The sequence below is a fragment of the Osmia lignaria genome, chromosome 8 (assembly GCF_051020975.1).
Source record: "Osmia lignaria lignaria isolate PbOS001 chromosome 8, iyOsmLign1, whole genome shotgun sequence".
In the NCBI taxonomy this organism is placed as follows: domain Eukaryota; kingdom Metazoa; phylum Arthropoda; class Insecta; order Hymenoptera; family Megachilidae; genus Osmia; species Osmia lignaria.
Genome location: NC_135039.1, coordinates 6,224,750 through 6,238,421, shown reverse-complemented (window position 1 = coordinate 6,238,421; position 13,672 = coordinate 6,224,750). Strand labels below are relative to the sequence as shown.

The 13,672-nt window shown below is 40.3% G+C and overlaps 2 protein-coding genes and 1 long non-coding RNA gene across 3 annotated transcripts in view; 1 reads left to right on the top strand and 2 right to left on the bottom strand.

Moving 5' to 3' along the window:
• LOC117609781 (uncharacterized) overlaps positions 1 to 13,672 on the top strand; it is a 123,171-nt gene that overhangs the window by 51,866 nt on the left and 57,633 nt on the right. The gene's annotated exons all lie outside the window — the stretch shown is intronic.
• On the bottom strand, positions 2,095 to 2,685 carry LOC143305599 (uncharacterized). The gene has a single exon (XM_076689783.1). The coding sequence runs from the start codon at positions 2,683 to 2,685 to the stop codon at positions 2,095 to 2,097; it is 591 nt and encodes a 196-aa protein (XP_076545898.1).
• On the bottom strand, positions 6,080 to 6,835 carry LOC143305588 (uncharacterized). The gene is made up of 2 exons (XR_013062623.1): positions 6,693 to 6,835; positions 6,080 to 6,322 (listed from the first exon to the last, which is right to left on the bottom strand). It is a non-coding gene; the product is annotated as an uncharacterized LOC143305588 (long non-coding RNA).

Here is a 13,672-nt window from a genome sequence, read left to right as displayed (position 1 = left end):
GGCCCCTACACTATGTGACGTATCGATGGCCTAATCGATCGGTTACAAGATAAAAAATGATCAAAATGTAGAGACTTTCTCCACTTGAAAAGTATTAATTATATAAATGGTTTCTCTTAAATACTTACTGAAAAAGTGCCATCCGTATATATTTCTTTGGCATTTTCTAATGCAGTTAGCAATGTAGTATTAGAGAAAATTAGTGCGTATTTGTTATCATTTGAGATTGCACATCCTTTGTAAATTTCTTTCACGACATCATAATTTTTTAATATTTCGTGTGCACTCTGCGCAGTTTTTGGCAAACCTGGTTGAGATTTTCTCTTCTCTCTTGACATTATCGATTTCATACTATTGTATGAAATATATGTTGCTGCATCAAGATTTGTACGACAAATATTGTCAAAGATGTCCTTATTATTTACTGAAAGATATGATGGTACGTTCTCAATTGTACTAATATCGAATTGGTACCGGAGCACTTACGAAGGAAAGGTCCGACACGTGCTGTGGGATGGGCTGATCGAAAGAAATCACACTGTTTGGTTATGAGAAAAGAGAGAGTGGTCTTGTCTCTTTTATTGTATAAAGCAAGAGAAAAAAAAATAGAAATGCAAAGTGTAGTAATAACAATTGAAAAACATACAATTAACAGTATCAAATGAAATTGAATATTCATAAAATAAACATAGTAGAAAACAGAATCGTAACAAAACAGAATATAAATTGTAATATAACGCGTAACCGCAAATTATAATAAATGTAAACCAAATATAAATCGGAATATAATAGGATTGAAAAACCGGATATATGAATTCCCGGAAAAATAGAAATAATGCGTATAATCGCGAACAAACGCGTATAACGCAACCGACACAGTTGTAACGGTCGCTATTCCACCGGCGAGAAATGGCGACGCGACAAACGAACGCGTATCGCAATAGATGCTTCGAAAACTGGTATTCCCGAATTGCGATTACGAAATGTATTAACGCAAACAGACGTTTAGCGAACGAGAGTCCCCGTGGGCAGAATTCGAGCTCGAAAACAAAAGGGGGAGTTAAAAGCAATTACCTTGCGGTGCCGTAACAGACGAAGAAACGTTCTGGTCCATGAAGAACGACGAAGTGCTTTAATCAGCACGTGCCCGGCGTCTCGCTTCGCGGCGCTAGCGGTGATCGCGGCGCTTCGCATAATTAATCAGGTGGTAGCGCGTAATTTAACAATGTATAAATTCATGCGCGAACAAAGGATTTTTACTACATTCCTCTACCATGGCTGATTTTAATTTTATTACTTCTATACAGCGCGGTTCGTTAGGATGAGTGTGTGGTTTTTGCACAAAATAATATTCATCTTTTTGAATTAATATTCACGTTAATATACACGTTACTTGTGAATTCGAGCAATCTGTCCTCTGAAAAAGATTGATAAAAAATTGGAATTTGTTCAAATTAAATGCAAATAGTTAATTGTAGAATGCAACTCAGTTTTGGAATAGAGATAATTACCTGCACTAAATGTTTCATTCGTACGAGTTTCATTTGTGATCCTTTTATGGGGATGTACTCTATACAGGGTCTACGATTTATCTCGCAACCCATGCGCGCGCAAATTGATGAAAATGGCAACAGCGCAAAAATTCTAGAGATGTAAAAATCCCTACAGTTAAGTTAGTAATCGACTGAGCTCTGGTCCGAGATTCGATTCGGGATACGAGTACATCGAGTTTCATCGAACTCGTCGCGGCGTGTGACACTACACGCGAAGGAGGGATTGTAGCCAATCAACTGCCGTCATGAATATGTGTTAGAGTCACACGCCGCGACAAGCTCGATGCAACTCAATGTACATATGCACGACGAGCAGTGGAACTTCGAGTCGGCTCGGCTCGGCTCGGCTCGGCTCGGCTCGGCTCGGCAAAACTCGGGCGCGATCGGCAGAGAGCCAAACATTACGAATTTGATGAACTAAGAAACTATGGCTGATTGTTATTAATATGAAACCAGCGTATTCGCTATTTGATTTTTTTCATTGAACCATGTTGTCCTCGTTAAGGATTGGTGGCCCTGATAAGGGCCGATTGCTTGAAATTTATAAGAGGTGTTGAAAGTGTCCTCCATTTTGCGCTAAGCAGATACTTATCCTCCTTCTCATATTTTCAAATACTTTTTTCAAAGTGTCTTCAGTAATTTCCAAAATGGATTTTTGGATGTTTTCTTTTAACTCCTCCAAAGTACGGGGATTGTTTGCGTATACTTGACACTTTAACGTACCCCAGAGGAAGAAATCTGGGGGCGTCAGATCGGGCGACCGTGGTGGCCATAATCCACGCGAGATGATCTGATCGCCGAAGAACTCATGCAATAGTTGCATGGTTGATGCTGCCGTATGGGCCGGGGCACCGTCTTGTTGGAACCAACAATGTCTTTCATTTGGCTCCAATGATGAAATGAACTGTATAATTATTTGTTCATAGACTTCGGACGTCACCGTCCTCTCGAAAAAGAATGGTCCGACGATCCGTTTCCGGGATATGGCGCACCATACGCCTACCTTGCTGGAGTGCAATGGTTGTTCGAAAAACTCGTGCGGATTTGTCGTCGACCACGTTCTACTGTTTTGGGAATTGATATATCCATTTAAATGGAACCACGCTTCGTCGCTGAAAAACAGCGTGTCCATCGCTGCTGGCCCCTCATTTTGCAGAAATTGCAAAAACCATTTTTCGCAGCATCATCTTTGCGCCCCACCCGTCGACGCACGACGCCGAATTTCGAAGAACTCGCGCCGCCAAAGCGCGAGGCTAGAAGCTGGACGCGAACCAATCACATCGAGATAAATGCCACCGATAGCTATAGAAATTTTCTATATGAACTTTTTGCAATCGGTGACGCCAATGGTGACCAATAATGCCATGGAAAAATTATTTCGATCAAGTTTATTTTTTTGGTCGAAAATCGATTTTTTAGTTTTCAACCTCCATTTTCTCGAAAAATTCAAATGGCACCCCCTGTATGTTGATGCATGTTTTGATTGCTCCTTTTATGAGGTTTCATAAAAGGTATTGGTTGATACACTTTTTCCTATTGTTTTTCAAGTTATTTGCAAAAAACCGGGTTTTCGGGCAAATTTTAGCTAGTCATTGTTTTAAGGGGGTAGACACGGGTAATGCAGCGAGGTGACATTACCGGCAAATATGGGCCTATTAATGGGTTTACGGGAATCGGTTATTTGTCCTTATATGAGAACACATAGGGCTGGATGAGGGCTCATTCGAAAGAGGAAGGTACAATGCAGGGCGGTCAACTCATGGTTTAACGAGATTATGTCCATATTTAATAATATCAGTGTCGAAAGTAGAAGAAAAAATCGACAAAATGCAGTTGAGAAATCGAAGCATTTTTAGGTCACTAAAAGAGTTTTGTGACTCAAACGGTGAGTTGACCGCCTTGCATTGAACCTTCCTCTTTCGAATGAGCCCTTATTCAGCTCAAGATCTTTTCATATAAGGACGAATAACCGATTCCCGTAAAAGCATTCCCGAAGACGAGTTCCGCCATTATCTGGATACTACAGAGCAAGTCACGTGACAAATTTAGTTCAGCTAGTAATTATAAGGTGGCATCTAAGTAGAAAGGCTGCCGAGTTGGAATCGTAGTCAGAATCAAGCGTTAGCTTGATTACGTCACTCGAACTGTGCTGCGAATGCAAGCGAAAAAGGCAACATCGCCCGAACGCTGAGTGAGACGCACTACAGTCATGCTGTCCTTCTCTCATTCTGAATGTTGAGATTGTCCCTTTTCGCTAAGTTTTAACTGCGGCCCGCCTGGACTTTTCACAGCGCCCCATACCCTCGCCCCATTCAAACTATATCGTGTTTGGTATCATTTTAATCAGAAAAATTTCACCAATGCGCTAGTAAAAGTTTCAGTAAAAAAAAGTCAAAAATAAAAAAGTTTTATAATTGAAGTAGTATTAGTCACCGATACGTTTCGGCTCTTTGATCATTAGACCTCTCTTTCTCTCTCCTCCACTGTCTGTCCCTTTCTACGTTCATGCTTGGCTGGTCGTCGCATCTAATTCGAGATTCGACATCTCGGCTGAATGTATGCAACTTCTGGTTCCCAATCTCTGTTGCATATATTCAGCTTTTACTGTATATGTAGACGCGAGGTCCCTCCATTTATTAGTTCTAATAGTACCATAGTACTTTTTTATGCAAAATGTTTCAAGGAGTTGACACAAGTAAAAAAAAAAATGCAATTCCATTTAAATAAAAAGTGCTTCGGTGCGCTATATAAAATCCACGCGTTTGGTCAGTCAGAATTTATCGGAGCGGGACAATTCTATCATTTGGGTTGAAAGAAGGATAGGATGATCAGCGTACATCTCATTCTGAATACGCGCCAATGTTTCGCTTTCGTTCTTCAGGCGTATCGTGGCGATGCCTCTGGCGAGATGAGCGTTTGAACGTGTTTGTAAAAATACTTGAGGCGCTGTTGCGTTCCTAGATCGTGTTGAGCGCACGCCAGCTGAGAATTAAACCTTTCAAGTTCATAACAGACCACGCAAGTGGCTCCACCAGATCCAACGAAAAAACTGCTGTAATACCGACGTCCCGAATCGGAGAGGTCACGTGCCGTGTCTACCCCCTTAAGTGCTTGTATGAATGCTCATCACAGTCATTAACAGCCTTATACACATTCCCTTCCCCTTATACCCGTATAAGGGTTTGTTCGCTACCTGCTAGTAACCTTTCGAGCTAAGTCTCGGATGGTAATTCAGATGTGTTTTTTGTGTGACAGAAAACTCAATATTCTTATTCAAAAATTTTATTTGGAACTTTAGTTTACAACCTATTTATAAGTGTTCGACTATAACAGGTGTTCGAAGTGACCGCCTTGCTCTTGTAGGCAAGGAACTTTCCCTTGAGGGGGTAGCACATTGACAAAACGCAAATGGCTCGTCTCGGCCGCTCGCTTACTGTGATTTTCTAACATTCGGCCATACTGACTCTAGTCTGTCCTCAGACTTTACATTTAATTCGTCGTTGAAGCTAAATTTTAATTGCCAACGTAACACAATACCGTTGTACTGTTTACGATCAACTGTGGACACCGTCGTATCCCTTATCGACTCGGAGCGTACTTTGCACCCTTTACTCAACATCACCCTACCTGGGACACACGTTGTGCCCGTCTGGTTCGATGTTAACTTTATTAAAGGTACCGTTGCACCTGTACTTCGGTCTGAAGACACACGTCGTGTCGTGACACACGTTGCGTCCTTTCCCTTTTGGGTTGAAGAAAACCCGTTGATTCCGCATCCTTGTAAAATGAGGGCCTTTACCCTCACGTCAGAGCCGTTGCTCCGATTCGGTGGTGGTCGGACTTTACCTGGTCGCCGGGTAAACTGTCCCCTCTCCACCTCGTTCCCTCGTGTTCGAGGCCGTGCAAACCTAGGCCTTACGCCTTGGGCTTTTCCTTTCCTACTTAATGATACTTTAATCAAAAAAGGATACAACACGTTTCTACGGGTCATCACACGTCGTGGTCGTCCCCTTGAAACGACTGTTCATAGTCGTTTTACCCCTTCTCTTAGGTCTTCCACCTCGTAGCGGTCGTTTGGCAGTACCGCTCGAATATGGAACGGCCGGCCCCTTGAATTTCGGTAGTAGCTTTCTACTACTTCCTGTTGATGGGTTACTGGTTATCTGTACCAGCACCAACTCGTCTACAGTATACCTGCGAGCTTCCTTTTTTTTTTTTTTCGTGGGGGAAATCTTCCTGACGCCCCCAGCCCCCCTGGGGATGGTAGTGCCGGATTTTTACCGGCTAAAACCGCCACGGTGACCCGCACTGGGCGTAAGGAAGGGCCCTGGGACCTCTAGCGAACAACACCGGGACCTAACCACCCTTGGCGCATAGTACCCCATCAAGGGGGAGGGTCTAACCTTTGACAACCCCCCCCCCCCCCCCCCCCCCCCCCCGGGCCAACTCCGCCGACGACGGGGGCCACACCCGGCGCCGGCTACTCCTCGGGCCGCATGCAATGGTGACCGGGGCCCCAGCTCCGGATTAAGGGGGTATTCTAGTCTAGAGGCTCGATTTTGAGGTGATTTTACGGTCGTAATAAAAAAAAAATAGTAAATATTTCTATTATCAATTTTTTTATCAGTTTTTTATTGATACTTGAAAAGTATAAAAATATATAATAGTTAAAAAAAAATTCAAAATTGAAGTCGGTAGAGGCCGGCAAAGTGGGGACTCAAAAAAAAAAGGTGTCTTCTGGTTGACGAGATTCCAACCCTCCTGGTGATCTGAAACATAAAATGAAGGTTAATTTCTATTAAACAAGGATGTAGAATTATCTGGACGTAGCCGATTTGAAAAAAAAATTTTTTGCACAAAATGGCGTCTTTTTGAAAGAAAAAGTCATTTGTTTGCATCCTTTTTTCAATTTTGGGAATGTTTTAAATATAGTAAAAGAAAAAAATTCCAAAAACCCCTACGTGGATATAATTTTGATAGTATTAAGAAAGTCTGTATCAAATTTCAAGTAAATCGGTGCATTAGAACTTGAGATATCTTGTCAACCGTATCGAAAAAAGTAGTTTCGAGAAAAACCCATTTAAAGTTTGCAGTCTCATTTCGGGCGGTCTGAGTGGTTCAATGGTATGTTATACTTACATTTTTTCAATCAGCCATCCCTGCCTCATACAATGTTCCTTCCTCCACCTCAAAAGCTACATTTTTAGCAGATCTTTCAGCCATACGAGCAGTTCTGCCTTCTTTGGAAGCTTCGGAAGCTCGTATCTCGGAGCGGTTGATACGCCGTTGATCTCGTTTGCTGGCGAATGCATGGCTTTCAGGTCCAATTTTTATTGACATTGTATCCAGAATTTTTAAAACCGGTAAAAAACCTTCATTAAAAATACAGACAGCAATGTGGTTTGCTATTTCGATGGTGTCACTTCCAGCATGTATATGTTTAGGTGCAAAAGTCCAGATAAGCGAGTTGAACGATTCATTATTATTCATTATATCTGTCACAATAGGCTTACAGATCCTTCGAGATGCTCGTTTGTCAGGTATATATAGAAAACAAAAGAATTTATACTACCTTCTTTACATTCAGATAGCTGGATACCTATCGCTACTATTGATTCGTTTCCGCCGGACCGGTTTAGTTGGCGCGTCACAAAATTAACTATAACTCCGAAAATAATTCGAATTTCCGTAAATCCTCTTAGAGGCTTATTCTTAAAGGTCTAAACTTTGGAAATATGAAAACAACAAAAAATCGATTTTTTCGAAATTCTAGACTAGAATACCCCCTTAAGTCAAGCTCAGAGACAGGCGTAGCCCGCGAGTTATTATCCATACTATTAGCAACACTTACCGACAATGAATGAGCGCCTAGGTGGCCCTAATTTACCACGCCACTCCGGGTAGCATCAGAAGACTCACCCACGGTTAGCGTCTCAGCTAATCTTTGAATGTTAGCCGCAGATAATGCTGGACCAGAACGCTTAACGGGATTAGCCCGACCATAAAGGTCAATCCTCTTGATATTAGCACGTTTCCCCCTCTTCGGGGGTGCCAGTTTCAATAAGGTGAAGAAAGTAAATGAAAATTAATAAAAAACTAACGATTATTTAACTTAAATGATAAGAAAACAAGAACTGATAAGGAAAATATTAACAGAAGAGTAATTTACTGAAGAGAAACAGAAAATAGAAGCACAGAAGATAGTAATACAATAAACGCACAAACTCGGAACTCAGAGAGCAAATAAACACACCCGTCACCGACGAGCGTCACGAGACGAATCGAATCGAAGTGAGTTCGCTCTATTTTTTTTTTTTTTTACATTTTTGGCAATAAGTAGAGAAATGGTTGGTAGCGTCGTCCCGCAGATTCAAACCATTTTCTCATTTGTTGTCCCTGACAGCGAAGGCCCTCTCACCGACAGAACACAAAGTTACAAGGTGTTACCGGCATAAGATGATTTTACGGCGAGGAGGAGTGTGCGGAAAAATTTTCAAAAAAACCGCAAAACAGGAACTAAACAGAACATGATTGGATAAAAAATAAAGGTGAGGTTAAGAACACTATTTACAGGAGGGTGGATGGACGAGTGCACCATGTACTGCGGAGCTACACATGTGAACTAAAGGCGAAGTGCGAGAGTCCGTAAGAAGTTTCAAACGAATTTAAAACAGACATGGATATTAGACGCCAAGGCTACATTCTCATCATTGGGAACGGAACCTTAATTTTGAAGGGTATGGCATCTCTGCGAAAAGAATGAGTGGATCTAACCAGGAGGTTTGGATGATCATCAACATTATAGTTGGTGATCATATTAGAAACGTAGTCACCAAGAGTTGGCATGGAAGCCATTTCGTGCAGGGCTACGGTGGAGAAGCGCCGCGGTTTATTTAAAATCATCTTTAGGATTTTGTTTTGAACAGTCTGGCATTTTTTCTGAGTACTCTTGGATATGAGGTTCCACCAAATCTGCGCACCGTAGGTTAAAACCGGCCTAATGCAAATCTTATAAATATTAAGCTTGATTGACGCTTGGAGGGGGGATTTATGACAGATATGAGGGGTTAAGAAGCCAGCCACTTTGATCGTTTTAATGATGCGGTTATTAACCGCTGCCAACCAATTTAGTCTTTGGTCAAGGACAACCCCCAAGTAGCGGACTTCAGGTGACCATGGAATAATATGATTTTCAACAGAAAGCGCAGTGTTTCGTTTGCCAGCACTCAGCTTGAAGCGCCGTAATTTTATAGTTAACATTTTCAGTGTTTACGATACGAGGCAAGGCCCCACGAACTTTAGATGGATCGAGTGTACTATTTGTACGTGAAGTCGATGGTGCTTTGTTTACTAATATAGGATCGGCAGATTGGAATGCCGCTAACACCGAAAATCTATTGGACACACGTACAGAAGGAACAACATCAACTTCCATATTGTTGTCAATGGTTGAATTTTCCACGTTTACAAGTGATGCGGAAATTCCAGAAGGACTCCCCACATTATAAATTTTATTAGATGGAGCTGGAGGAGGCAAGATATCACTCTTACGCTTGAACGTGCCACGCAATGATTTTCTACCAGCTCTACCCTTAGATTTAGAAGTGGAGGCAACTGCTGCAGCAGAAGAATTGAAATCATCGGACTCCACATGTTGTTCCGACAGAGCCGGATTCAAGTCAAGCTGCTTGGAAGACATGACCCTTGACAATGAATTTATTTTGTCGATAACGTTAGAGCTTATCTTCTCAGAGGTGATAGCAGACCTCAGTTGCAGATAGAGTTCCGGAGGATCGTCCGGATTATCAATGGTCTTGGACCGAACCGAAACTAAATCACTGACCGTTACATCGGCAAGGCGACGGATGTTGTCCGCAGTAAGTGCGGGTCCAGACCTTAAACAGGTCGGAAATAAGCCAACCCTTCTAGGGTTGGACTTGGGGCGGCCAACCGGTGGAACCAGACTGTTAAATAACGCACTTAAGAATAATAAAAAGAAAAGAAAAGAACTACAAATATAAGAAACTGAGAAAACAAAATATATACACAGCACTATATTAAGCAATATACTAGAATTCAATTGAACGCAAAAGACGGAAAGTAAACACAGAGCGAAGCAGCAACACGTCTGTTCACGACCGCTGCTCAAAGCAAACTCCAAATCGAAGTGAGCTCGCTCTGCTCGGCACGCCTGTATTTATACCTGGAAACTGCTGACGTAGCAGTTTTTTCTATACGTACTTTTACTACTGGAAGTGTTTAGACTTTGAACTGTGCGTACGTGACTCCGCGTGTATCGCTATCTCTTTCTACGCGCTGTTGCTATCTCTTTCTATTTATGCGCGCTCTATGTCGATCTTTTATCGACGCGACAATTATCGATCTATTTTAGTAAGTAGAATTTTTTGTTAATCATAAATATTAATAAATACAAGAATCTTTTTAACTTATTAAATGTGAATATAATTGTTAGCGTAAATCAGAAGAGTACAAAAATAAATGGATAGATTGTTACAAAATTAATTATGTAAAAACGAAAAAAAAAAAATGTTTTCATAAATAGTAATAATTAATTTTTTTTTTATTAATCTCCTTTTTGTTATTATTCCTCTTCTTGTGGGATGTTACAGCCTTCCCCCTGTGTTGGTCTCTTGTCCTCAAGAGACTTTTGTGCAGATCTTCGTTTTTGGCCGATATAGTACTGGCATTTTTCTTCGTCATTTCTGGGGGATGCGGCCAATTTTCCAAAATATTTGAGGATCCTTGCATGTTTCCTTCTTGGATCAGTTTTGTTCAGTTTCTTAAAAATTTTCCAGTCCGGCTCCGGAATCTCTATGGGGGTTAACCTCCATGGTGTAGCTTCTTCTTTGGGTTGTGTTGGAGCCTTTGGAGAATATTCGGAATAATTACTAAAATTACAGAATAAAGAAAAAAATGTATTTATACCTCGTTGAGTTGCTACAGGGCTTTTCTTAAGCGTTTTAACTGTTGGCGTTTGCCAGCACGACGAACCATTATCGCAGTTAGTTAAAATTTTTAAAAACAAATATGGCGTTTCCTTTTTGGCAAGTTCTTCCTTTAATTTTTGTAACTGAGTACAATATTTATCTGAATTTATAGTATCACCGCTTCGTAACAGCTCAAAATATAAAATTCCTTTATAATCCCACCGTACACACAACAGAACTTTACGGGGATGCAAGCCTGGTTTTGCACATCGTTCAGGTGTTTGATTTCTCTGAGACCAGCTTCGTTTCCGGTCAGGATTATCGTATAATATCCACTTCTCATCCCCAGTTACCAAGCGTTTAAGAAATGCTTCATTTTTGTTGCGTGCAAATAATGATATGCACGTTGTCATGCGATCAAGCCGGTTTCGTTCCGTAAGTTAATGGGGCACCCAAACGTTCAGTTTTGATACCATTCCCAACTTTTTTAAATGTCTATGAATTGTTGTTTTAGGTATTTCTAGAATGTTTGACATCTCCTGAACTGATAAATTTCGCGATTGCTCTACAAGGTCTTGAATTTTGTTTTCCTGTGTCTGAGAAGGACGCCCAGAACGTTCCTCATCTTCTAAACAAAAATTCCCATCTTTAAAACGTTTAAACCATTTTCTACAGGTACGACATGAAAGAGCACTTTCTCCGTAAACAGCACATATATTGTTTGTCGCAATTGTTACTGAATTCATATAACATTAGATGTCGGAAATGAATACGCATTTCACTCATAATTTTTCACTGTTAAAAATCAATGCGTTCACTATTTCACGATCCTATACCCACGAAAATCTCTTTTAGACTGCCTTCGAACAGCTAAACTGAAGTGCATTGGTCTCTTATCGCCTTGTGATAATAAACCGAGGCGTCAAATGTATATATACAAAAGTCGGCACGAATTTATGGGATGACCTAATACTACATTGAATTCTATATATGCCTACGTGTCTCTGGCGGTGTATGGGTCAGCATGCAGTCGTCGACCGAAAAATCAGTCTACATATATAGACATATACCTGACAGACTGTCAGACAGTAACTAGCCAATGTAAACGTTACTGCAAGTGAGATCGCGACAGTTCCCATGCGCCCGCAGCAATTTGTTGCGACAGCCGATTACTTGCAGGTCCAAACAGCTCGCCGAAACTTCTCGCACAATAGGACTAGTTCCTAATATCTCGCGCTCACAGTGACACTTTCCTGTTTTGTCCACAAGTAATTTTACATTTCCTTCTGTTACTGTGTAATAAAGGAGCTGAAATAAGTTACTAATGACTCTTATAAGGTTGATGCAACTTTAATATGAGAGGAAGAGAACTCGAAGAAGTCTTGCAGAAGATACTTGTAATGCCGTTTACACTAGCAAGCAACTTCCCGCAATAAGTATCGACAGAAATGTGTCGCGCGGGAGACTGTCAGAGAATACTGTCGCAACTTCTTGCAGGACTGTATAGACAGGGTAGTTTGACCTGTTCCGAGATTTCTCGCCAGTTTAGTTTCAAACACCATGCCGCGCAGACGTGAACGTGTAGCAGCAGCAATAATGCTATTATTAAATAAAAAGAAAAAAAGATCTGTTTGGGTCCGACAATGGATTTCAAGACGACCCGAATTCGGTTGCTTCCATAATTTATTAAGAGAACTTCAAATAGAAGACGAACAACAATATTTTAATTTTATTCGTATGACTGCTGTGGATGTGGAAATTTTATTTAAGATGAATGCTGAATGCGGGAAGCAGCACCGATAGCGTCGCCATTCATCCCCACCGCTGAGGTATGAAGGTATTCCCACTACTACAGTCCGCGACACTTGATTAAACGCAACGATATTTTCGTTGTATTTTTGTTTAATGATGTTCAAACTAATATGTTTTATTTTTCTAGTATAATAGGTCTAATTTAATGAAAATTTACACGTTTACTTTGAGAAGTTAGTTATTTAGTATAAAAATATTCTCGCTTATAATAAAAGATAGGAATATTCTTGCGACATTTGAATAAACGCACTGTAATTAGAACATAAAAACATACGATATTTTGGCAACAATTATTTTTATTAATACTTAGTATATCCACCATTGTTATTTATAATCTGGAATATGCGATTCGGTAGTGATTTATACAAATTTTCTATATAATTAAGCGGTATGTCGTTCCATTCCTTTTCAATAGCGTTTATGAGCTCTTCTTGGGTAGAAAATTGTCTATTATTCATATATACCTTCCTTGATAAATATGCCCAAACATTTTCGATTATATTTATATCGGGTGATAGTGCTGGCCATTGTAAACAGGTTATTTCCTGTTCTTCAAACCAGCTTTTAATTAGCTTCGCAGTATGTATTGCGGCGTTATCCTGTTGAAAAATCCATTCGTCGTCTCTTACAATGTCAAAAATCCTAATTTTTGCTGTTTTTAATATCTCTAAATATTGTTTTGAATCTTGTCGCCCTTTCATGACTTTTAAATCTACGACGCCTTTGGAACTTATGGCTCCCCAAATCATTACTGAGCCTCCTCCGTGTTGTCTACGTGAAAAAATCTTTTCTTCCTTCCTTAAGTCGTGATAATAATATGAGTACCCATCTGGACCATCTAAGTTAAATTTCTTTTCGTCAGAAAAGATTACTTTTTGCCATCGTGTCGTCCAATTCATATGTGTCCTAGCAAACTCGAGCCTATTCTTTTTATGGTGATCCTTCAAACATGGTTTCTTCTTCAAACATTTTCTTTGAATAGTAGGTACCTTTTTCAAATATCTTTGTACAGTTCGTATACTAGCTGAAACATTAGCTTTTTCAGCAATCTGCCTTGCACTAGAAGTGGAATTTGATGCGATACATAAAACCAACCTTTTGTCTCTTGGCGATAAAGCTTCTTTTGTTCTGCCCTTGTACAATTTACCGTAATTTTCACTATTTTTCAAGTATGACCGTATAACAAATTCACTTCTATTTAATCTTCTTGCAATCTCTCTGTTGGAATAGCCTTCTTCTTTTAACACCTGAACTTTTCCAATTTCTGTACAGTTTAATTGTTTCGCACAACCCATTGTTACCTTTTTCCACAAATCTTTAACTTCTTTTAACAATACAATATGTCGGTTACTAAGGAAA

What these genes read in the sequence shown, in the direction of transcription:
- LOC143305599 (XM_076689783.1), bottom strand. Translation starts at nt 2,685, where the DNA reads ATGGACACGCTGTTTTTCAGCGACGAAGCGTGGTTCCATTTAAATGGA.